We start from the raw sequence: 26,229 nt of genomic DNA, 5'->3' as shown, positions 1-26,229 counted from the left end.
TCATCCTTTTTTATCTTTGTGTACTATTCCACTGTGTGTATGTAATTTGTTTATCCATTCATCTGTTGATGGGCACTTAGATTGTTTCCATCTTTTTGCTACTGTGAATAATGCTGCAGTGAACATGGGTGTGCGTATGTCTATTAGTGTGACAGCTCTTATTTCTCTAGCATATATTCCTAGGAGTGGGATTGCTGGATAGTGTGGTATTTCTACTTCTACCTTTTTAAAGAGGTGCCATATTGTTTTCCAAGACGGTTGTACCATTTTGCATTCCCACCAGCAGTGCATAAGACCTCAAATTTCCCTGAAGCCTCGCCAACATTTGTATTGTTTTTTGATTCGTGCCAGTAATGCCGGGGTGAGATGGTATCTCACTGCAGTTTTTATTTGCATTTTTCTGATGGCTAATAATCAGGAGCATTTCCTCCTGTGTCTGTTAGCCACCTGAATATCTTCTTTAGTGACGTGTCCATATCCTTTGCCCATTTTTAAATTGGATTATGTGTCTTTTGTTGTTGAGTGTTGAAGTATTTTACAGATTTTAAAGATTAGACCCTTGTCACGTATGTCATAGCCAAAAATTTTTTCCCAGTCTGTGAGTTCTCTTTTTCACTCTCTGGTGAAGTCTTTTGATGAGCATAAATGTTTAATATTTAGAAGCTTCCAGTTATCTATTTTATCTTCTATCTTCTGGTGTTTCTGCATTGTTGGTTATGGTTTGTATTCCATTTATGCTATATATTAGGGTCCCTAGTATTGTCCCTATTTTTTCTTCCATGATCTTTATAGCTTTAGGTTTTGTATTACGTTAGGTCTTTGATCCATTTTTGTGTATGGTGTGAGGTATGGGTCCTGTTTCATTTTTTTACAGATGAACATCCAGTTTTGTCACCGCCATTTGTTAAAGAGACCATCTTTTCCCCCACTTAATGGTCTTTGGCCCTTTGTCAAAGATCAGCTGACTACAGATGGATGGATTTACATCTGGGTTCTCGATTATGTTACATTGGTCTATGTGTCTGTCATTGAACCAGTAACAAGATTGTTTTGACTACCCTTGCTGTATAGTAAGTTCTGAGATCAGGTAGTGTGTCGCCCCCTACTTTGTTCTTCAATAATGCTTTCCTTTGCATTACTGACATGGTATTGTCTGTCCATTTACATAGGTCTCTTTTGGTTTCTTGCAGTAGTGTTTTGTAGTTTTTTTTGTACAGGTCTTTTACATCCCTGGTTGGATTTACTCCTAAGTATTTTATCTTTTCAGGGGCTCTTCTAAATGGTATTGTTTTCCTGATTTCCTTTTTGAAGTTCTCTTTGTTGGTGTATAGGAATCCATCTGATTTTTGTATGTTGATCTTGTATCCTGCTACTCTGCTGAATCTATTAGTTCCAGTAGTTTTCTTGTGGAATCTTTACAGGGTTTTCTATTTATAGGATCATATCATCTGCAAATATGGATAGTTTTACTTCTTCCTTTCCAATCTGGATGCCCTTCTTTTTCTTGCCTTATTGCTCTAGCTAGGACTTCCAGCACAATGTTGAATAGGAGTGGTGATAAAGGGCATCCTTGTCTTGTCTTCAGCTTCTCTCCATTGAGAATAATGTTGGCTGTTGGTTTTGTATATATGCCCTTCATTATGTTGAGGAATTTTGCTTCTATTCCTGTTTTATTGAGAGTTTATCAGGAATGTGTGTTGAACATTATCAAATACCTTTTCTGCATCGATAGGTATGATCATATGGTTCTTTAGTTCTATTTATGTGTTGGATATTGATTTTCTAACATTGAACCATCCTTGCATACCTGGTATGAATCCCACTTACTTGGTCGTGGTGCATTGTTTTTTTGATATGATGTTAAATTCTATTGGCTAGAATTGAGTATTTCTGCATCTACATTTGTGAGAGATACTGGACTATAATTTTTTTTTTTTGTGGTGTCTTTGCCTGGCTTTGGTATCAGGGTTATCCTGGCTTCACAGAATGAATTCAGGTGTATTCCTTCCTTCTCTCTGCTCAGAAATAGTTTTGAATAGTAATGGTGTGAGCTCTCAATGTTTGGTAGAATTCTCCAGCGAAGCTGTCTGGGCCAGGGCTTTCTCTTGTTGGGTGTTTTATTACCTTTTAAATTTCTTCTATTGTTGGGTCTGTTCAGATTTTCTACCTCAATTTGTGTTAGTTAAGTAATTTGTCCATTTCCTTTAGGTTCTCAAATTTGTTGCAGTAGAATTTTTTATAGTATTCTGTTATGATCCTTTTTATTTCAGTTGGGTCTGTTGTAATGTCCCCCTCTAGTTTATTTGGGTCATTTTGGCCAATGATTTAATTTTATTGATCTTCTCAAAGAACCAACTTTTGCTCCTGTTGTTTCTATTGTTTTTCTGTTCTCTATTTCATTTATTTCTGCTCTGATCTTTATTTCCTTTCTGCTGGTGACTGTAGGCTTCTTTTGCTGTTCTCTATTTTTTCCAGTTGTAAGGCTAATGCTTTGATTTTGGCCCTTCTTCTTTAATGTGTATGTTTATTGCTATAAATCAACCTCTGAGTACTGCTTTTGCTGTGTCCTAATGGTTTTTAGTATAATGTGTTTTTCTTCGTTTGATTTCTATGAATTTTTTTATTCCATCTTTGATTTCTTTCTTCTATTACCCAGTAGTTTTTAAGCAAGGTGTTATTCAGTTTCCATGTATCTGGGTTTTTTTTCCCTTTCTCTTCTTGTTATTGATTTCTACTTTCATGGTGTTTTGATCAGAGAAAATGCTTTGTATTATTTCAGTGTTTTGGATTTTACTGAGGGTTGCTTTGTGGCCTAAAATGTGGTCTATTCCGGAGAATGTTCCATGTGTGTTGGAAAAGAATGTATACTTTGGCTATTGTTGGATGGTTTTCAATTCTTTTTTTTTTTTTGAATGCTAAGCTATTCTCTTTTATTATTATTAATTTACTTATTGTACTTCAGGTGAAGGTTTACAGAACAAATATTTTCTCATTAAACAGTCAGTACACAGTGTTTTATGACATTGGTTAACAACCCCATGACATGTCAACGCTCTTCCTTCTCGACCATTTCAAAAATTTATACACGCACAGTTCAGTGACATCAATTACGTTCTTCCAGTTTGTTAATTCTATTTTTTTGTAGTTTTTTTTTATGATTCACATTAAATTAAATTTGAACATGGCATAGGGTAGGCTTATAACCAGTTATCCAAACATCTGTTGAATACTCTTCCTCATTTGTGATACTTCATTTATCAACTAAATTCCTATAACAAGATATATTTTAGAGGCATGTTGCTTTGGATATTTTAGGTGAACAGTAATATACACTCAAAAATTGATCATTTTTGTCTCCCCAATATTTACCCTTCACTTGTTTTATGTCTTAATGTTTTGATTCATTCATTTAACAATTTATTACCTCTTATTTTCCAAACATGGTAAGATCAAGACATATAATGGTGAATAAACACAACAGTGTTCATTCATGAAAGTATGGATCAAAAAATTATGGCAAGAGTCAACACCTTTGTTTTGCTGGAAAATGAGTTTGTGTTCTAAGAATGATTTTTAATTTCACATCTGTATATTATGCATTAGTATTCATCTAAGAGTTTTGTTCACAACATTGGTTCCACAATGCAATAAAATAAAAATCTCAAAATATAAGTGTTGAGAACTATAATACGTAACAAAGAAAAATCAAAAGTGCTGTTAGAAGATTTAGGGAAAAATGTGTTTCAGTCTTTATTTTCAAGGAAAGTGTATATTATAAAAACAAACATTTGTTATGTTATTGAGTACAGAGCTCACATTGCAAACATTTAACCATTTTCATCACATATCTGATGATGTAAAATCAAAATCACCCTGAAAAGCTTAGGTCTTTCACTATTTCATGGAAATCATGTTATCAAATTATGGTGACACAATATTGCTTTAAAGGCTCCTTTTAACTAAAAATGAGACAGAATAATTTCTAACCAAAAGTGTATCATACCCTATTGCTCATTTTATAGGATCAATAAACACTATACTAAGACTTTGCATTTAGACATGCAACATGTCTAAAACCCCCGAAGAATACACTAGAAATAAGCAAGACATTTAGAATGCTTTAATCTTTCCAGTTAACAGCATTTGTATCAGCAACTGCAATGTTGTAACTTTTAGCATTTCACATAACTAGTCAGTAAGGATTTCTTTTTAAGGGTGGGAGTGAGAACAGAAGGACAGGAGATATAAGAGTCTCAGGTTTCACACTTCTGTTAAAAACTCAAAAATCAAAACTATTTTCTTGTCTGCAGTAAAACTGTACCACAAACTTGAATGTTGTTTTAGCTTTAATCCCATGACTCGTCATCTACTGGATTGGGAGTTTGTGAAGAAGAAAATCCTGCTGTGTTCAAAGTGCTCTTGCCCTGGTAATTCTTTAAAAAAGAAAGAAAGAAACATTAAAACAGCCTTAAATTATCACCCTGAGATACCCTTTATAAATTTTGTACTGAAACCATACCCAGGGGTCATTTTTCAGCTAAATAACAGATTGGCTCATAAAATAAACAATATTGCCTGTTGAATACTGTGCTCCTTTAAAAAATCATCTATATGAGACCAAACGGTCAACATTTTACCCTAAAGCAAATATGGGGAGGGGACCCTCAAGTTCTCCATGTCTTCCTTAAATATAGAAAGAACTTCATTCTACATCAATTGGCACAACATAGTACATAAAGACAACGTTCTGCATCCTACTTTGGTGAGTAGCACCTGCGGTCTTAAAAGCTTGCGTTCCACTATTTAAGATATGACTACTGGTCTCTTCCTACCCAGAGTGAGGGAGAGGGATGGAGACCAAAGACTTAAGGGAGCAATTAGTCCGAAGGACTAATGGACCACATGAACCACAGCCTACACAACCCTGAGACCAGAACTAGATGGTGTCCGGATACTACTACCAACTACTCTTACTGGGATCACAACAGAGGGTCCTGAACAGAGCAGCAGAAAATTGTAGAACAAAAAATCAAATTCACAAAAAAGACCAGGCTTGCTGGTCTAACAGAGACTGGAGAAACCCCTCAGACTATGGCCCTAAGACACTGTTCTGACCTGGAAAGGAAGTCATTCCTGGAGACCACGTCCCAGCCAAACAATAGACAAGCACATAAGATAAACAGTAACACCTGAGAGGAACGTACTCCTTAGAACAATTACACGAGATCAAAAGGGCATTATCTGCCCAAAAGCAAAGATGAGAAGGCAGGAAGGGACAGAAAATCAGGACAAAAGAAAATGGGGATATCAGGGTGGAAGTGGAGAGAGTGCTGACATATTGTGGAGAATGAAACTAAGGTCATGAAATGCTTTATTTATAAACTATTGAATGGGAAACTAATTTGCTCTGTAAACTTTCACCAAAGTACAATAAAGAAAAAAGATTGAGAGCCCAATGGCTCCAATATTTTATCTTAGTTAACAATAATCAGAATTCCAAAAAAAAAGTATTCCTATATAAAATTTCAGAAGATCTCAGATCAGAATTTTAAATGCCAGCAAATTTGGGAAGGGAGGATGCTTACACATAAGTCTTAAAGTTAATTCCTCATCTTTAAAACCAAAATATGCATAAACCAAACCTGCTGCCATCAAGTCAATTCTGACTCGTAGCAACCCTATAGCGACCGTATAGGACAGAATAGAACTGCCCCATAGGGTTTCCAAGTAGCAGCTGGTGGATTCGAACTGCCAACCTTTTGGTTAGCAGCCATAGCTCTTAACCACTGTATCACCAGGGCTTCAAAATATACATCTATACATGAAATTTTAAAGAAATATTCAAGTAGCTACTTTCCAGGAATGAAAATAATGGTTTAGATAAATTATTGACTATTATAGCTACTTAACAATGTTAAGCACAACATTTATAAAAATTAACTGGAAGCCAAGATCTGAATTTTCACCCTAAACTAACCTTTCGAGTATCAACTGATGCAAAGACATTTCCTCTTGTACTACCACTGAAGCCAGGAACGTATGTACTAAAGGCAATTTCTTCCAACCAAGCAGGGACATCCTGTTGTGCCTTAAAAAATAATAATAATTTCATATACAACATGCATAATACAGTCTCTACGACTGGAACAATTTACTTTTCCTGAACATACATATGCATAAATGTCTACTTTCAATGATAAGGTAAAAACACTATCCAGTCAGTTTTTAAAATTTAAAACTTACATCTGACAGTACTTTCACCAGAGGTTGTGCTATATGGCTATCTGATTCAGGATCAAAAAAGGAAACAGCTCTGCCAGTATTCCCACAACGACCAGTACGCCCAATTCGATGAACATATTCATCAATGGCAGAAGGAAGATCAAAATTGATAACATGTTGAACATTTTCAATATCCAGGCCTCTGGCAGCTACTGATGTGGCAACAAGAACTGGGCACTTTCCACAGCGAAAATCGCCAAGAGCTTGCTCCCTCTCTCTCTGTTCCCGATCACTTGGAGAAAAAGAAAGTAAAGAAACCATTAAAGAGAATTATTAAAGTTCAACATACAATTTCTTTTTAATAACAGCAAAAACAGTGACATTTAACATTAATGCCTACTTCTTACATACCAAGTATTATCCTAAATCCTTTCAAGCCATAATCTTATTTAATCCTCATAATAATACTTCGAGGTTTTTGTTTGTTTATTTGTTTTGTTTTGGTAGAAGAGGTAACAGCTAATATGTAGAGCCAGAATACAAATTCAAGTATGATAAACATCAACTCCTACCTATTAACAATCTCTATGTCTTCCAGTCTTGACAAAAAATATACAAATACTTGATTAGAATGTTTTCTCAAAAAATAAGTATTTTTTAAAAGTATAATTTCAGAATTCTACAATTCAGTAATTAATATTTTAGATCCACTAGTGAAGTATCAATACAGTTGTTTTAATATGACATTTTTAAGCACACCAATAAAAAAAAAGTCAAGGCATCCAAAAGACTGGATTCAGCACGGAAAAAACTTAGATCTAAGAACCAAAGAGATTCTTAAGTGAGATCTCTTTAGCAGTTACCCTCCTGATGATGAGGAGTCTAAGGCAGACCGTTAACTCCCCTATCCCTGCCACTTAGTGCTTAAAAACTAAGAATGAAGGTGCACAATAACAGTTTTGATCTTGAGAGAATCTGAATCCTAATCCTAGGACTATATCATATTAGTCACATATACTGGTACTTCTTAACAAATGCCAAATAGAAGCAATTTTTCCACTAGGAAATCACATTAAATCTACTCACCCATGAATACTTGTAGTTGATATTTTTTCTTGACAAAGAAAGGTTGCAATAAAATCTGCTTTTTTCTTAGTTTCAACGAAGACCATAGTTCTTTCATCACCTACAAAACAATAAAACACAATGATTAAAATTCAAACATTAAAATTAAGAAAAGGAAAAAAAAAGGGGGGGTTGTGGGGAGAAGCAGGAAACCTTGCCCTGTCCACCATTGTACTCCCAGTACCCATAGCCAGGCCTGGTTTGTAATAAGGACTCAAATATTTCCTGAATGGTTGAATGTCAAAGATAAAGAGATAAAGACTGTTTTCCTAGTTTAAGGACTAAAAAGTTCACTCGTCTGTCCCTTTCCCAGGCCAACACCAGGAAAGTAGAAACTTAGAAAAAGGCAAATGATATCTACTTGCCAACTGTTAGTAGTTCCAAATCTGTCTCGGGGTCTTCCTTCCCTCTATAAATGCCTTTGCTCTCCACCTCCCAGGATAAACCAATCCATCATTCTGCCTGATTACCCAAGGTAATATTCCACGTTCTAACATTACCTCTTAATTCAATCCCCTACGTCTCTGAAGTATCTTACATATGAAGAAAACTAAATGATTGTCTTATCCCAGGGTCTTAGCTCATTAAGAAATATTTATTGAAGTATTTAACTAGTAGAAATTCAAGCATGGACCAGCAATTTTTCTACAAAGGAGATTTTCCTACAAAATGTTAGAAAAGACGAGAATCCATAGCCTTAATTAAAAAAAATGTGCTAGTGTTCATAACAGGATCTCCCCCCATCCTCCCATAAGCTCACTTCATTCATTTATTCAACAAATATTTAGTGCTTACTAGATGCCAGTCACGCTTCTAGATGTTGGAAATACAGCAGTAAAACAAAGCCCCTGCTCTCACTGTGGGGAGGGAAATGAACAAATATTATGTACCAAGTCCTAAAAAGGAAAAATTCAACAGGATAAAGGATTCAGAGAAGGTTATTTTAGATAGGGTAACTTCTCTAATTAGCAGATTAATATCTGAACAGAGATATGAATAAAGCAAAAGAGTCAGCTATGCAGATATGTGGGAAAAGGCAGAGAAAATGAGTGCAACGGCTCTCAGGCATGAGTGTTCTTGATGTGCTCAAAAAAAAAAAGAAAAGAGGGCCCCATGTGGCCACTACATTCTGAGAAGAGGAAAAGCAAGTACAAAGGCCAGGAGGCACAGGTAAGGAACAGTAATGAGGAATGTGTGGCTAGGCACAGTATGGAGGCCATAGCATATAGAACCTTGAAGACCACTGAAAGAACTTTACTCTGAGAAGGGAAGCCATTGGATTTTGAGAAGTGATATGATGTGATCTTTGTTTTCACTGAGCAGTTACTGGATTCTGGATATACTTTGATGATAGAGTCAAAGGATTTTGTTAACGTTATCAGACATGAAGTTAAAGAAAAAAAAAATCAAGGATGACTCCAAGATTTTGTGCCTAAGTAACCTGAAGACTGGAACTACCATAAACTGAGATGGGGAAGACTGTAATCAATGTTGTTATTGTTGCTGTTAGTTGCCATCAAGTCTGCTCTGACTCATGGCAACCTTACGTATAACAGAATGAAAAAATGCCTGGTCCTGCACCATCTTCATGATCTTTGATATGAGTCCACTACTGAAACTATTGTGTCACTCCATCTCATTGAGTTTTCCTCATTTTCACTCACCCTTCTCTAGTAATTGGTGTATGCTATAGAGAGGCTATTGTCTTTGAATCATGTTAATTAACAAAGCGTAAAAGGGATGTGTGCGGTGTAGAAAATCGTGTAGAAAGTTCATGAGCTCTGGTAATCTGCTAAAACGCTTGTGTACAGTTATTTCTCAATTGTCCACTCCCTGCCAACTGGTAGTAGTTCCAAACCTGTCACAAGGTCCTCCTCCCCTCTATAAATGGCTAAGACAGTATATACTAGGTGTGATAGTGACAGAGAAATACAAACTGTGCTTTTGTTTTTCTGGGGAAAAAGAGTAGTTTTTTCCTAAAGCGGGGACTCTCAGAACTTTTTGGTTTGTGGGCTCCTTTAAACTCTTAAAAAATTATTATGATCCCGAAGAGTTATTATTATATGGGTTATAACTACTGATGTTTACCATATTAAAAATTAAAACTGAGAAATTTTTAAAGTATTGCATATTAAAATAAATCATATATATATATATATATTTACCTCATGGACCTTTTGAGTGGGTATTAGGGACCCACTTAGTCCTCAAGTAAAATGTCAGTTTGTTTCAAAATATGACAAAGCACAATGAAGGACAAAACTTGGAAAGTGAACTTTATTTGCTTTTGTAAGACCCAAGTCTGAAAATAAACTATGAAATATGCTAACATATTAGCAAAGTTCACTAAATATAAGTGGAATTGACTTTCTTGATTTACTGTTTACTGCCTTCACCCATAATATGAAAGGTTATTCTTCACCTTCTGTGTAATCAGCCTAGAAAGTAAAGATTCTGTTGACTTTACTGTCTTTATTTAAGGTGGGGGGGGGAGCAAAGAACAAATGTTCCTCATTTACGAAAGAGCTATGGTTTTTTTGTTTTGTTTTACAACCATGTCACTATCTACATTTATTTTTAGATGCTTTGTATCATCACTTTAATAAAGTAATACCAAATATTATTTCTCAGGCATCCATGATCCTATACTAATCAAGTGTTGACTCTCCTCTGACAACTCTTTTGCTTTTACCTTTCTAAGACTGAACCATATCAGTAGACTGAGCAGATCTCTAGAACTCTTTTTAGTCTAGAAGCAGATGGTATCATGAAAGTAGATTGCTAACAGATCCAATGAAACAATTACATAAGGACTGGATGAATTGATACGGGAAATTTTATTGTGGTCATTTGGAATACCGTTGATGTTATTTAAATGTTCTATTTTCTTAAGCTATCTGAAACCCATACCAATTTAGTAGACTCTTTATGGTGTGATGGATCGCTTTTATGTGGCCTTTCTAGCCATGATCTTGTAACTCCCACCCAAGTGATTGAGTAGGACTGTGCAAATAAGGCAACTGTGGCCCACCAAGGGGACTGGTCATCAGTTTTGCCTTAAAAGAGAGCCAATTCCAGGGCAGAGAGAGGATCACACTACTACAGAGGAAGAACAGCCAGGAGTGGATAAACACATCCTTTGAACCCAGGATGCCTGTGGCGAGAAGCTGCTGGACCCAGGAAGAGAACTGTAACACTGAAGACAGTGAGAAGCAGTGGCAAGAAAGAGCAGCAGGAGAGACCAGCAAGAGAGATCAGCAGAAGATGGTGCAGTGGGCTTCCTGGCTCATGGAGCAATTAAGTTGAGTGCCTTTGGGTGGAGGCTTACTGGTGGAGTAGGGTGCCTCTGGGCACTTATTGGCAGAGCTAAAAGAGCTTTGTAACACTTGTCTGAGCAGGGCAGAGGCCAAGGGTCAGAGAGAGGCATACAAGTGAGCATGGCTGGGAAGAGGCTGTCCTGAGGGAAGAACTGTATCCTGAACATTCGCGAACCTGAACTGTAACCTGTTAAACTTCCCTAGTAAACCTCGTAATTGTTAAGTATTGTCTGTGAGTTCTGTGTGGCCACTGCAATGAACTACTAAACCCAGCAGAGAAGTAGAGAGTGCCATGGGAGGGTCAGCTGGTGTCAGAATTGGTAAAGGTGGTGGAGAGAGGAGGCGTGTCTGACCTTGGGCTGTTGATCTTGATTTTCCTTCCCCTTTGTAAAGTTAGAAGAGGTCAGACATTGCCCCCACGCTGTTTTTATAACTCTACTTTTGTAAACTAAAAGGAAACATTTTTAAATAGTATCTGATCTCATTTCTCACTGACATACAACCCACCCTAAATTCAGAAACTCTTACTAAGTCTCCTTACTTTTCATGGTAATATAGTTATCTGTATCAGTTCAATAATAATCTGTCCTCCCCTTTTTACTAGGTTATCATTGGATAAATTGACTGTGCAACTAATGTCTTAACTAGAATGTCATATTTGAGTATAGTACAGAAGGTAGGATCAGACACTTTTAAGGAACAAGGTTGGCTTTCTTTATGGAGCAAACGCCTACAAAGACCTCCCAAGTAAATGCGCGTGGTACCTTACTTACAGGGCCCAGTCTCAGAGGCCGTAAGGAAGGCCACTTCCTGGCAGGCCAGGAACCCTAGGGAATTTGGGGGACCTCAGGAAGAAAAGAAATTCACTCAAATTTCTAGGTATTACAGATGAAATCTGCAGGAGAGATTTCTCAGGCTTAGTTTTCTATTGTTGGGATAGTAAATAGAGTCTTTTAAAAATCCAATCTGAGATTCCTTCTGAAAACAGTAAGAAAAATTAATTTTGCGACTTTAGTAAATGTTGAATGTTATGGCTCTAGATTTGGAAAACAAATTCAAGGAGGCCTAGATTGTTAATGAACACTCTTACTGCACCTATGCAAATAAACAGGCCAAATATAATGAGACCAGCCTTTATTTGTGATCAAGAATTACCTCTGAGATTATTATGATCACAAGGAAATATAGGCTGCCAGGAAAAATTGTGAAAGACTTGAACAAAAAGATAACCCTTTGGGGTTATCTGTGCTTTTTATTGTCTTTCTTATTGTATAACTCCGTAGTAAGCAAAGGATAGCCATTAAAATAATTCTTTTCAACAGAAATGCAAATAAAGTTTTCTCTGAAACATAATTGATCACTGCCTTGTGGATATTGACCAGTTTTACATTAATTTGTAAATTAATTTTAGCACTGCTGGTAGACTATATGTAAGTGTTCTTTGAATTCTCTTTTGAACTGACTGTAACATTTTACTGGTGCCCTGGGTAATTAGCGAGCTAAATAAAATTTCTAACAGTTGTTTATTTAAAAAAATTAAAATAATAAAGATGTAATTAGTTATACTACTCTGAAGTAATCAAATCTATGCATTTTAAAGGCAAAGAGAAAACAGCTAGTGGAGTTAAGCTAGACAGCAGAAAAGGAGATAAATTACATGAACAAAAATATATACAAAATTTGAGGATTTACCAGACCGATATTCCATTTAAAGTAGAAGGAAACAATTACTAGAACTATGAATCCTAAACTTATAAAAATTTAACACAGTTAAAATAACACAGAAGTATACCAATAGTGCTCATACACTGATCTTTCAACCAGTACTTTTGAAAAACTCTCTTCCTTAGGATTATTCTCAAAATGAACTTTATTCCACAAATTCATATACAAAAGTTTGAAAGATGATTACACTAGAAAGACACTCTAACTTCAGCAAAACTATAGTGTTTTTTAAATTTTTTTTCTGCTTCAGTTTATACTCAGCAAGTTACTTGACCTCCCTGTATTTCAGTTTCCTCATCCCTAAAATGGGCATAACACCACCACTTATAAGGTTGTTTTGATAATTAAATGTATTCACATGGAAAACAATTAGAACAGTATGTGGCCAACAATTATTATTATTTTGATTTTATATGTCATTAATATATATTTTGAAACATTTGATGAAGCAAACTATTAAAATTTCTCAAGCTCCAATTTTCCAAAAGAAAAAATAATTCTGCTGTAATAGTTTTTAGCTAAATACTGTTATAACTAAGTCTCAAATTCTTATTTTCACCAAAATTTATGAAGGAGAAAGAACTAGTACATTTATACACAATTTACACAGACAATTGGATCATAAAACCTTTTAGAAAAGAGCTTTAGAGGAAGAAGAAATAAACTTATTAAAACTCACACCAAACAATTCATTAGTCATTTTTTAAAACTGTCATTTGATCACAACACATAACTATTTTAGCCCCATTTTCCGTAGTTCCGTGCATACCTGCCTGAGCTACATTTGTTTTATGAACTTTCACTGAATGTTTACTAAGCTGTTGGCCTGCTTTAAGGTCACTGATTCAGGCATTGTTCCTTTTAAAATCATTTCCTTATTCTTTGGTTATTACTGCAGACAACATTAAGACAGTTTGTTTTTTGCTCCATCTTGATCTTTGCCAGGAATCTCAACAGCAATCATACTACCTCTCAGCTGTCCCCTAAGAATTCTAAATGAGCTGAGGAATCTCCTTTTGAGATTACTGGCAAGAGATTATTCAAATAATTAAAATAAAATTTGTCTCAGTACTATAAGCCATAAGACCATGAAATATTACTTCAAACCTTGTTTAAGTGTGTCCACATAAAAATTACTGAATGAAGTAATTAACTTGGACTTGCAGTTTTTAAAAACTTCTCATAAGAACTTCTACAGTATTAGCAATTTTATTTTCTCTTCTTCATTTTCCCTTACAGATGTAGCATAAAAGAATGCACCAGAAACCTAAACTACTATATCGCTGTACTATTTAATCCTACCTCTTTCTTTATACACTGAAGTTTTCGCATTTTTTTTTTTTTATTTACTGTTTCCTGTGTAATGTTAAGAAAAGTTTCATGGAAGTGTCAGGCTACAGTTAATAAAACTAGTAATGATAAAAAATTAGTCATTTAAAAAAATCAGAATCATAACAAGAAATAATTATATCAATATAAAGATACCTATGTTTCGTAGAATTTCGACAAGTTTTTCTCTTTTTGAGTACTGGCCAACTTGGAGAATGGTCTGCTGAACATCTCTACATGCTCCACCCACTTGTCCAACAGCAACAAATAAATAATTCGACTTTAAAAACTCCCCAGCCAACCTTGAAAGACAAAAGATTATTCCTTAACTTATCCTCCTCCATTAATACTCACAATGTTTACTGAATTCCTGCAAGTGTTACTTCAGTGTTAATTAGAAAGTGATTACAACACCTATAATAAGATAAGGTGGTTACTTATATCATCCAAGTATTATTTTTAAAAATAAGTACAAAATGTTAAGGTTTTGCTAAATACATAACTACCAGTAAAGAGGTGTCAAATACAGAGACAGTAATTTCAAGAGGATTTCCTAGTGATCCAAAACTATATAAAATTTGTATAGAATAAAAATTGTGCTGAAATAAAGTATGAGACTTCAACAAACAGGAAATTTTATTAAAAACTGAAATGCAAGCCTATGGCACAAATGCTGTTCTTCATTCACTGCTTTTATGTACATACAAATTATTTTCTTTATTCATTGCTTTTGCGTATATTATTACTAGGTGGCATTTTCTGAAAGTAACACCTATTAAATTACTATACTTCAAAGGAACAATTAGAAAATCATAGTAGGTCAGTGCTTTTCACGTCATGACACACATAGAAAATGATATCTGTATAGCACAAATGGGCAAACAAATAGGATAAGAGGTAAAGAATGTATGGGACAGGCCGTACCAGGCTGTGCATGCCCACTCCAAAGATTGAGGGAATCAACATTTTGACAAACATAACTCATCAACAGCGTACAACTAAGAAGCCCTGCTTTAGATCATCCAGAAACATGGGGAAAAAAATCACCAATTACAGAGCTGAGTTTATAGGGGTAACAGGGAAGGCCCAAATCAACCTTCGATCCTCCTTCTCTCCCCTAAATTGTTGTTAGGTAGCGTCGAATCAATTTCAACTCATAGTGATCTCTCATGACAAAGAACTGCCCCACAGGATTTTCTAGGCTGTAATTTTTATGGGAGCAAATCACTAGGTCTTTCTCCCAGCAGAGTCACTGGGTAGGTTCAAATCTCTAACCTTTCGGTTTGCAGCTGAGCGCTTAACCGTTTGTGCCACCAGGGCTCCTTTCTCCCTTATTTTCTAGCTGCCTGACAGAATGTTATGAAAACAGCTCAAACTCAGCATATCCAGGATCTTAACAAAACACTCCTTCCTTCACCTCACCTGCTGTCTTCCCACAAAAGAAAAACCTTCTTTATATACCTCCTTCTAAAGTCAAGCACCTTCTCACATAGGCACACACCTTGAAATCATCTGAAATTCTTAATTATTCATCACCCTTTTCATTCACTAAAATATTCAGGGGTACAAAGTACTGGGAGTACAAGGATGAACATGATGGTGTCTGCCTCTGAAGTTTTTATACAACATCAAGTAAGGTGTTGTTGTTAAGTGCCACTGAGTCAGTTCCGACTCACAGCAACCCTACGTACAACAGAACAAAACACTGCCTGGTCCTGCGCCATCCTCACAATCATTATGCTTGAGCCCACTGTTGCAGCCACTGCGTCAATCCATTTCGTTGAGGGCGTTCCTCTTTTTCACTGACCCTCTACTTTACCAAGCATGATGTCCTTCTCCAAGGACTGATCCCTCCTGATAACATGTCCAAAGTATGTGAGATGCAATAGGATATAGTTAGATATAAAATAATTACAATCTGGTGTTACAACAATGAAAACTTAACTAAATTCCAAGAAGTGTGCAAAGTGGTTTTATAGTATCTTTCACAAGACACAGTGGCAGGGAATAGATTAAATGATGCCTACTTAGAAAAGTCTTCCAAGTTTGAAGCAGCAAGCAAGCTGGCCCATAACCATGGGATCCATACCACCCAGAAGCTGTCAGCCTGACAGAACACTGAAACAGTCAGCTGAAGGAACATGGCTAGCTTGGAGGCGATGGGTGTCTCAGTTATCCAGTGCTGCTGTAAGAGAAAGACCACAAGTGGATGGCTTTAACAAAAAGAAATTTATTCTCACAGTCTAGAAGGCTAGAAGTCCAAACTCAGGGTGCCAGCTGTAGGGGAAGGCTTTGTCTGTTGGCTCTGAAAGAAGGTCCTTATCATCAATCTTCCCCTGGTCTAGGAGCTTCTCATGCAGGAACTTCTGGTCCAAAGGACACGCTCTGCTCCCAGTGTTCCTTTCTTGCTCGTATGAGGTCCCCCGTCCTCTCTGCTCGCTTCTGTCTTTTATATCTCCAAAGGGATTGACTTAGACACAACCTAATCTTGTAGATTGAGTCCTGCCTCATTAACGTAACTGCCTCTAATCCCACCTCATCAACATCATAGACGTAAGATTTACAACATGTAGGAAAATCGCCATCAGATGACAAAATTGTAGACCATCACACAATACTGGGAATCATGGTCTAGCCAAGCTGACACACATTTTTGGGGAACACAATTCAATCTGTAACAACGGGGCATCATCCTACAGGACGCAGTATGCTCTTTGAAACAGAGATCTTTATATGGTGCATGGGTCTGGCCAAGGGATGGAAGCAAAAGTGTCTCACTTATTATCACTCCCAGTGGCCCAGTAGGGAAATCCATGCTTCCCAGCCTGCTGACAACACTAGGTTCTGCAGATTTAGAGGTCCCGGTTCCCAAAGAGAAAACACTTACAATAAAGAAAATAGCCAAGAGTCCTACTGAACAATATTCCACAGTTGCTGCCTAGGCACTTAAGGTTTCCTGTGCCAAGTGACCAGCAGGCAAGAAGAGGAGACACCATCCTATCAGGGATGTGTTATTCTTAATCTCTGAATTCACCAGACCACATGGTATAGTATGATTCTCAAATCTGTCAACAATTGGTATGTGAATTTTCTACCCAAGGCCCAATTCTCCCAAGCTCTGTAAATTTAGGTTTGAAGAGAAGCCATAATAATAAAAATAACTTCATTTAGCAAGCACTTATTATATCAGAGCTAGATACTTGCTACAAAGACAAAAATATTTCTCTAGACCCAGAGGAACTCACCATGGTGAGAGAAGCAGAAATATATATGCATAATGTAAATATATGTATGCTCTGGTGGCGCAGTGGTTAAGAGCTCAGGCTGCTAACCAAAAAGTCAGCAATCTAAATCCACCAGCCGCTCCTTGGAAACCCTATGGGGCAGTTCTACTCTGTTCTATAGGGTCACGACAGGGTCGCTATGAGTCAGAATCAACTCAGTAGTAACAAATTTGGTTTTTTTGGTATATACGTATATAGTTATATGCATATAAATACATACACTCCTCACTTATTGACACGGTTAGGTTCCGAAGACCACGTCATTACACAAAAATTGGCGTTATGTAAAAATGGATTTTTTCTTCTGTTTTCAGACCATCCATTTGTCTGACTTTTTTTATTTAAAAAATGTGATTATAGAATTAATAACAGCTAAGGTTTACTGATGTGCTCATCACTGTGACAAGTCCAGTTATGGATTATTCCTTCCTCCATGGAGGAGGAGGCTTGGAGGAGACAAAACTAGATAAAGCCAGGTATGACTGAAGGGCCCAAGGCTTAACGGCTTCACTGTTCTCCTGTGCTGGGTCAGACTTCCTCGTGCGGCCACCTCCAGGGCTCCATCTCCACTCTTGCAAGCCCTGTGTTCATGATCCAGAAGCATGCTCTGCCCTCTGGGCCTGGCAAGTCACCAAGGCTCAGGGCTTCCTGCGAGGGTGCTGCGAGCCTGGCCGTGCACGTGGCCCTACTGAGGCGGGGGCTTCAGGCCCAGTTTGGTCATTAACTCACACACATTTCTTCCAAACACCCTCCCCAATGCCTCTTTCTTTTCTCTCTTTCCTCCCTTCCCAGCCCACAACAATTATGAGCTGCTGGACCTCAGGTTTCATAGGAGCTGGGAACCCAGAACAGGTGCCGGCTGGCTCAGTACTGCTTGCACAGTCTGCCTGGAGGCCAGCCCCATGCAGCAGCTGGATGCAACACCCTTCTGGCAGGAGGGAGTAGAGGACTCTGCGCAGCGTGGCCCAGCTTCCTGGAGGCTGTTGAGGGGTGGGGGGAATACTCCTCAGTCATTGCTGCCATGCCGCTGCCTTGTTAATGCTAAAAATAGTCAGATAGTAGATTTTTTTTACTATTGTCGTAAATGCGAATGTCAGATAAAAAGATAGTCTGTAAGTGAGGAGTAGATGTAGATACACACATTTTTAACAACATGTGATGCTAATGTAAACCAGGAATAAAGAAGAAACACAATTACAAACTGATAAAATGTTTTAGGAATACATTTTTTTTAAAATATCTATGTTAAAATCTTTTTAAAAAATAAATCTATTGAAAACAGGATATTCACATTGCTTCACCTTTCATAAAGGTATTTATGTATATACCCAAATTATGTTTAAGAAGAAAAAAATTTACCTTTGAATTTCCTCTGGAAAAGTTGCACTAAACATAAGAGTTTGACGCTGTTCCTTCGATGGCATTCCTGGGCAGGAAATTAACTTCTTCATTTCTGGCCCAAAACCCATATCCAGCATGCGATCAGCTTCATCCAAAACTAAATATTTGACTTGTTTGAGACCAATCTTTCAGAATATTTTCAAGGGTTAGAACAGAAAATGCATACTAGTTAATACATTAAACTATTCTCTACAAATCCAACTATCAAAATATTCTTTAAAGGTCAAAAACTAGTAATCAATGTAAAAAATGATGAGAATTATTATGCTTAGATAATAGTATTATTGTTGATTTGAGTTCTCAATTTTCTCTAATGCTATAAGACTTTTTAAAATTAAGGCTGAAAGAAACCAAAACACCTAGATCGGCAATACACAATAGTGCTCTCTGCAACGACAATAAAAGTTCTGTATCTGCACTGACCAACATGGTATCGACTAGTCAGATGTAACTGTTAAGCATTTGAAATGTGGCTAGTGTGACTGAGGAACTGAACTTTTAATTTTATATTATTTTTAATTTAAATAGCCACATGTACCTAGCGGCTACCGTTTTGGACACTATAGATCTAGACTGTGTTATCTGATAAAATCAGATGCTTTAATGTAAGAAACAAAATCTCCTAACAGTATGATATATTCAAGTGTCTATAACTGATAAATTTTTTCTAACCCCTTCACACCCTTAATATATTGTCCATTCTCTAGTCACTCAGGAACAACTAGGAAACTTCTCTTACCTCTGCACAAACACTTACTGCTATAAATAGAAGCACACGTTTACAAAAAGAAGATAAGTGACTTTGGATCCACCATGGAAGATGTTCACTGAGATAGCAAGGTAGATTTCTCTGTATACTCTTAATGAGTATCCTAATAAAGATGCCTTATACAAAAAGAGCATGTTTGAGTAATCCCTTAGACAAGGGCCTAAAAAAATCAAGTAAGGTTCATTTAAAGTGAACTTAAAGTATGGATTTAAGGATGTAATAAATAATCTGGTATGTTACTACCTAAATTAGAAGACCTAAAAAAATCTCTTCTTAAAGACTCAGAAAAAATTAACAAGCCTAGTTAACATCACTCCCATGATTAAACAGGAGACAAAATTACTGATACCACAGAAACTTTTTCCAGGAAAAAACAACTACTTTATCAAAGCATATATGAAACTAGGTAAAAGTCTTTATTGCATTTTCTCTCAGTGCTATGCGGCATAAGACAAAGAATATGGATTCTGGAATCAGGCATCCAGAATCTAACCCTAGCTCTATCCCTTACTAGAGTTAACTGAGGTAATTAATTAAATCAGGTAATCTCACTAAGTTTGTTTTCTCAAGTATAAAAGGGAAAATATTCATTATCTCCTGGTGGGATTATTTTGAGAATTTATTCAAAGAATCTGATGGGGTCTAACATATAAACGGTGCTCTAACAAATGTTAATAGTACCTTTCTTTCTTATCCCATTCTTCCCCTTTCCCATATCAAAAAATTATTAATCAATCCCACAATTTTCTTATCACTCTAGAGCCTACCTTTTCTTTACCTATGATATCCATCAGTCTCCCAGGTGTAGCACATAATACATTACAGCCTTGTACTATCTGTCGAATTGAATGTCCCAACTGGGTTCCCCCATAGATAACAACAGCTCTTACACAAGTCCTATTGACAAGAAAAATAATTATCATTTTCTAGCTATCTGAAAATTAGGCACTTGTTTCTAACAAGATACAAAACAAAATCCATAAGGAAAAAATGAACATAATTACCTAAAAAAAAATTCTTCCCAGAAAGAAGTCAAAAACAAATGACAACTACACAACAAGAAAAAAACTGAAAAAGTAAAAATCAACTACTCTTCTTAGATCCATCAAAGAATTGAGGTCGCAGGGCAAACTACTACTCCAAAAGCTGGAAAACAGGCAGGCTGATACAGAGAATCACTGCTTACAGAGAGCAGAAACTATTTCAGCTAAATCCAGCATCAGGTAGAAACACTTAAAGAAGAGTAACCAACCGGAGATTAAGCATGTACTAGGCTAAGAGATGATAAATCCTGAGGGCCCAGTCTTAGGGGAGGCCCTCATATTTTCCTGAGTTTTACCCCTAGGTGCCCCACCAGTTTCTTACTGTGAAGCTCTGCGAAAAATCCCCTCATGCTTCTGTGCTTCTTACGGGACAGGAAAAGTAACCATTTTGAAATAGTGCTTGGTTCTCCTTAACAACAACCTGCCCCCACAGGGAATTACTTTACTAGAGGCTAACCAACGTGGTCTTTATTGGAGCATAACTGGCATGGTGGGATGGAACCAATTCCAGCCCCCTCTAGCCTCCGTGGGGGGAAGGGAATTACCCAACTCCAACCCCCTTTAGCCTTGGACCTGGAGGAAGTGAAATATCCAGCTGCAACCCCCTCGAGCCTTTCTGTTTCAGCTAAGAAGTGAAATTTTTTTAAAAAGCTCTGAAGCACTTGTGAAGATCACAAGTCAGTCAGCACTAAAAGACTCAAGCTCACACTGAACATTCACCAAGACAGACCACGTCCTGAGCCGTAAAACACACCTTAACAAATTTAAATTATTAGAAATCATACAAAATCTGCTCTCATACTACCTTGAAATTAAACTTGAAATCAGTAACAGAAATATGACTATCTCAAAATATTTAGAGATTAAGCAACACATTTATACATAGCACGAGTCAAAGAAGTCTCAAGAGAAATTTTAAAATACTTCAAACTAAAATGAAAATGAAATCTAAGTTTCCACCTTAGGAAATTCAAAAAAGGGAGCAAATTAAATCCAAAGTAAGCAGAAGAAAAGAAGTAATACAAATCAATGCAGAAATCAATGAAAGAGGAAACAGAAGTAGAGAAAGCCAACCAAACCAAAAGCTGGTTCTTTGAAAAGATCAATAAAATTGTCCAAAGGCAAAACTTCTACACAGGCTAGCCTAGAAAAGAAAGAAGATACAAATTACTAGTATTAGAAATGAAAGGGGCCATCACAAGTGATCCCATGGACATTAAAAGGTTAATGAATACATGAACAATTCTATGCCCACAAATTTGATAACTTAGATGAAATGGACCAATTCCTTGAAAGACACAATTTACCAAAACTGACACAAGGAGGAATAGATAATCTAAACAGGCCTACATCTATGAAAGAAATTGAACCAAAAATTAGTTACTTTCCAAAACAGAAAACATCAGGCCCAGATGATTTCACTGGTGAATTCTACCAAACATTTAAAGAATTAATACCAATTATTCTCAAACTCGTCCAAAAAATAGAAGAGGAGGGAACACTTTCTAACTCATCGTATCAGGCGAGCATTACTCTAACACTAAAACTAGACAGAGCCATTACTAGGAAGGAAGATTACAGACCAGTATCTCTCATGAACAGAGATGTAAAAATTCTCAACAAAATGCTAGCAAATCAAACCCAACAGTGTATAAAAAGGATTATACACCATGACCAAGTGCAATTCATCCCAGGTACGCTCTGTGAAAGACACTGTTAAGACAATGAAAAGACAAGCCACAGACTAGGAGAAAATATTGCCATCTGATAAAGGACTTGTATCCAAATACACAAAGAACTCTTAAAACCAACAGTTAGAAAACTAACAGAGCCAATAAAAAAATGGTCAAAAGATCCAAACAGATGCCTCACCACAAGAAGATATACAGATGGCAAATAAGCATATGAAAGGATGGTTACAACATCATATGTCATTAGGAAATTGCAAAGAAAAGCAATAAAGAGATTACTAACACATACCTATTAAAATGGCTAAAACCCAAAACACTGACAATACCAAATGCTGTTGAAGATGTAGAGTAACCAGAACTCTCATCCACTGTTGGTGGGAATACAACAAAACGGTACAGTCACTTTGGAGGATAGTTTGGCAGTTCCTTACGAAGCTAAACAGACTTACCACACAATCTAGCAATCGCATGCCTAGATATTTACCTAAAGGAGTTAACACATGTCCACATAAAAACCTGCACATGAATATTTACAGCAGTTTTATTTTTAATTGCCACAAACTGGAAGCAACCAAGATGTCCTTCAGTAGGTAAACAGAAAAACTGTAGTACAACCATACAGTGGAGTATTATTCAGCTATAAAAAGAAATGAGCTATCAAGCTACAAAAAGACATGGAAGAACCTTAAATACATACTGCTAAGTGAAATAAGTGAGTCTGGAAAAGCTACATACAGTATGATTCCAAATATATGACATTTTGGGAAAGGTGAAACTACAGAGACAGTAAAATGAACAGTGGTTGCCAGGGGCTCAGGGAAAAGGAGGAAGAATGAATACGTGGAACACAGGGCATGCTATTCTGTATGATGTTATAATGGTAGACATATGACATTATGCATTTGTCAAAACTCATAAGACTGTACAACACAAAGAGTGAACCTTAATGTAAACTATGGCTTTTAGTTAATAGTAATCTATCAATACAGGATAAACTGTGACAAACGTGCCATATAAATGCAGGATGTTAATTTAAAAAAAAAAAAAAGACAAACTGGGAGAAAATATTTTGCAACCTGATAAAGGGATCTTCAAAAACTATGAAAAACAGCATCCCCCCCCCACACACACACGCGCGCACACACACACACACACACAAATAGGCCAAAGACATGAACAAATAGTTCCTAAAAAATACAAATAGCTTTTAAATATTAAAGAAGTTCAACATTACTTTAAAACAGAAGGCAAATGAAGACAAAGATGACGTTTCCCCCAAGTGTGATAATACCATGCTAGCCAGGCTTTAGGGAAACTGGCACTCAAGAGGGTAAATTGATATAAACTCTTTTGCAATTTTAAAGTCTCTGTTTAAATTTTAAAATTTATCCTTTGTCCCAATAAATTCACATCTAGAAATTTACCCTTTAGATGTGTTTCCACAAATGGGCAAAGATGAATATCCAAGGATATTTATTACCACCATTATTTTTAGTATCAAAAGATTGAAAACTACCTAATTGTCTACCAATAGAGGACTTAAATTACAGTATACCCATTCAAAGAAATACTATACATTTATAAAAAGAAGGAACTACAGTTCTAGATCAAGCATGACCTCCAAGATACGCTGTTAATTAAAAACAGCTACCATTTGCAAGTGGGAGGATTTAGATTTAGTGAGTTGGATCTAATAAACATAAGATGGCAGAAGTGACAATGTGGGACTTCTGAGACTATTTCATAAAAGCCATTGCAGCCCCCTCCTTGCTCTATCTCAGTTGTCATTCAATCTAGGAGAGGCCAATTGCCATTTCCTGGCGACATTCAAGCATCCTCATGGAGAGGCCCAGTCACGCCTTCAGATGACTGCAATCCTAGCCGACAGATCTTGTCTGCAATTTCATGAGAAACCCTAAGCCAGAACCACTCAGCTAAGCTCTTACATAATTCCTGACCTCTAGAAACTGTGAGATAATGATTATTGTCTTCAGCAACAAAGTTCTGAAGAATTTGTTAAGCAGCAACAGATAACTAATACATACCAAATACTGGCAAAGGGTATAGTGAAACTGTCATTCTCATACACTGGTGGCAAAAATGTAAACTGGTGAAAGCTTTAAAATAAGTTCATACCCTTTAACATTAAAACTTATAATCATTTATTCTTAGAAAATACTAAAAAAACAAAAATACAAAAATTTTATGTATCAAGATGTTCATCACAGTTTAACTTATAATAACCCCAAATTAGCAACAACTTAACTGCCCCAAAATAGGGAAATAAAGAGGACTCATAGACATGAACAATTTTAAAGCTGTTAAAAATTAGGTCTGATTATGCAATAAGCAGTCTCCCATATTATGAAGTTATGTGTAAAAGAACAGAGAATAATTAGAACACTCTAAGTTCATTTTTTAAACATGCATAAAAAATAACCAGAAAACATATCAATACATTATTTTCTTTCTACCTCTATTATTATCAACTTTTAATAAGCATATTTTTAAAATAAAAGATCAAGTTATCTCATAAGCAAGATATGAAAAAGTATACTTTAATTAAGTAACGCTAATTATGTGAGTATATTATTACTGAGTTCTTCCCAAAACAGATGAGAAAAATCTCTTTAAAAGAATTTTTTTTTGTCAGTGACAATCTAGATGTACTTACCCAAAAGAAAATTTTCTGGCTTCCAAATAGATCTGGTTGATCAGTTCTCGAGTTGGTGCTACAATAATACACTCTGGTTCCTGCAGCTCTTTAAAACGACTGGCAGTTATTCCATCACGCATCATGTGAGCCAAAATTGGCAAGAGAAAAGCTGCCTAGAGGTTAAATTGCATAATTTACACATTTTTATAATGTGTCATCTTTTTCCCTATGGAAAAATATTCCTCGTGCCCTTATAGCCTTTAGATTCTTCTCCTGTCTTGCTCGTAAATTTAAGATGAGAAATGAAAATTTTTACTTCAATGAGTTTTTAGCATTTAGGTCTCAATGCTCACATTGTACAATATAAAAAGTTTTATAAAATTAATCTACCTATGAAAGTATTTTTTAGTTTCTTTAAAAAAAATTCACACATTCTAAATAGATCAACAAAATTAACCTATTTAAAAGGGAAATATAATTTGACACAAATCACTGCCATCTAGCAATTATTCTAAATGACTCCTCTTGGAGTAGTAATAAAATTATTAGTTAGCATGCATGACCAAAGTGGTCCACAGGCAGAGCAAAAATTGGGAAGTTATTCATTTAGATTACTAAACACATCACCCTTATTGAAGTTACATCTGGCAAGAGAAATTCTGTGCTATGGTTTTCTCATTTAGACAAATATGACACTGAAATCTACCTCCAAAACCATGTTTAAAGTCACTCATCAGCAACTGTACTATTCAACTTGCCTATTTCCCTTCAACTCTATCACGGAGGTTGATTAAAGGCTAAAATAGTATGAACCAACTGCTCTGACTGGGATCACAACAAAGGGTCCTGGACAGAGCTGCAGAAGGATGTAGAACAAAACTTTAACTCACAAAAAAGAAAAGATTTACTGGCCTGACAGAGACTGGAGAAACCCCGAGAGTATGGCCCCCAGACACCCTTTTAGCTCAGTGGTGAAGTCATTCCTGAGGTTTACCATTCAGCTGGGGACTGGACAGCCCCATAAAACAAAACAGGACTAATGAGGTACAGCAGTCCAGGGACAAGGACTAGAAGGCAGGAGGGGACAGGAAAGCTGGTGATAGGGAACCCAAGGTTGAGAAGGGACAGTGTTGACATGTCATGGGGTTGTTAACCGTTGTCAAAGGGCAATAAGTGTATTAACTGTTTAATGAGAAACTATTTGTTCTGTAAACCTTCATCTAAGGTTACAAAAAAAAAAGAATTATCTATGTGAGATCAAACTGACAACAGGAACTCAAAAGGTCTGATGGGAAGCCTAGGGGGCAGTGAGTTGAAGACAATCGTGATGGAATAATTCGGAAAAGGAGAGTGAGAAAAGCAGCACAACTGGAAGAATGTAATCGATGACACTGAATTGTCATGTAAAAACTTTTGAAATGGTGTAACTTTGGCTATGTACATTTTCACCAAAAAAATTAAAAAAAGGTCCTCCAAGGTTGAAAAGGGAGAGTGCTGACATGTTGTGGGGTTGTTAACCAATGTTATAAAACAATATGTGTACTGACTATTTAATGAGAAACTATTTGTTCCGTAAACTTTCATCTAAAAAGTACAATTTAAAAAAAAAAATGGTAGGAACCAGGACTCTATAATCCTGGAAATGAGGGTCTTCAATACTCATCTTA

At 36.4% G+C, this 26,229-nt stretch overlaps 1 protein-coding gene across 3 annotated transcripts in view; it reads right to left on the bottom strand.

Moving 5' to 3' along the window:
• Positions 1-4,105: 4,105 nt before the first annotated feature.
• The window catches only part of DDX4 (DEAD-box helicase 4), a 113,555-nt gene continuing 91,431 nt past the window's right edge, over positions 4,106-26,229 (bottom strand). For all 3 annotated transcript variants that reach the window (XM_004380473.2, XM_004380475.2, XM_004380474.1), the window contains 8 exons: positions 24,581-24,735; positions 19,940-20,069; positions 18,362-18,528; positions 13,875-14,020; positions 7,309-7,408; positions 6,244-6,514; positions 5,978-6,088; positions 4,106-4,424 (listed from right to left, as the gene is read on the bottom strand). In XM_004380473.2, the coding sequence (XP_004380530.1) occupies positions 4,347-4,424; positions 5,978-6,088; positions 6,244-6,514; positions 7,309-7,408; positions 13,875-14,020; positions 18,362-18,528; positions 19,940-20,069; positions 24,581-24,735 (1,158 nt within the window). In that variant the 3' untranslated portion in view covers positions 4,106-4,346. The remainder of the gene's footprint in view (positions 4,425-5,977; positions 6,089-6,243; positions 6,515-7,308; positions 7,409-13,874; positions 14,021-18,361; positions 18,529-19,939; positions 20,070-24,580; positions 24,736-26,229) is intronic.

This window comes from Trichechus manatus, unplaced genomic scaffold (genome assembly GCF_000243295.1).
Source record: "Trichechus manatus latirostris isolate Lorelei unplaced genomic scaffold, TriManLat1.0 scaffold00074, whole genome shotgun sequence".
NCBI classification, from domain to species: Eukaryota; Metazoa; Chordata; class Mammalia; order Sirenia; family Trichechidae; genus Trichechus; species Trichechus manatus.
Note: the sequence above shows the minus strand (reverse complement) of the source record. Positions and strands in the feature narration are given on the sequence as shown.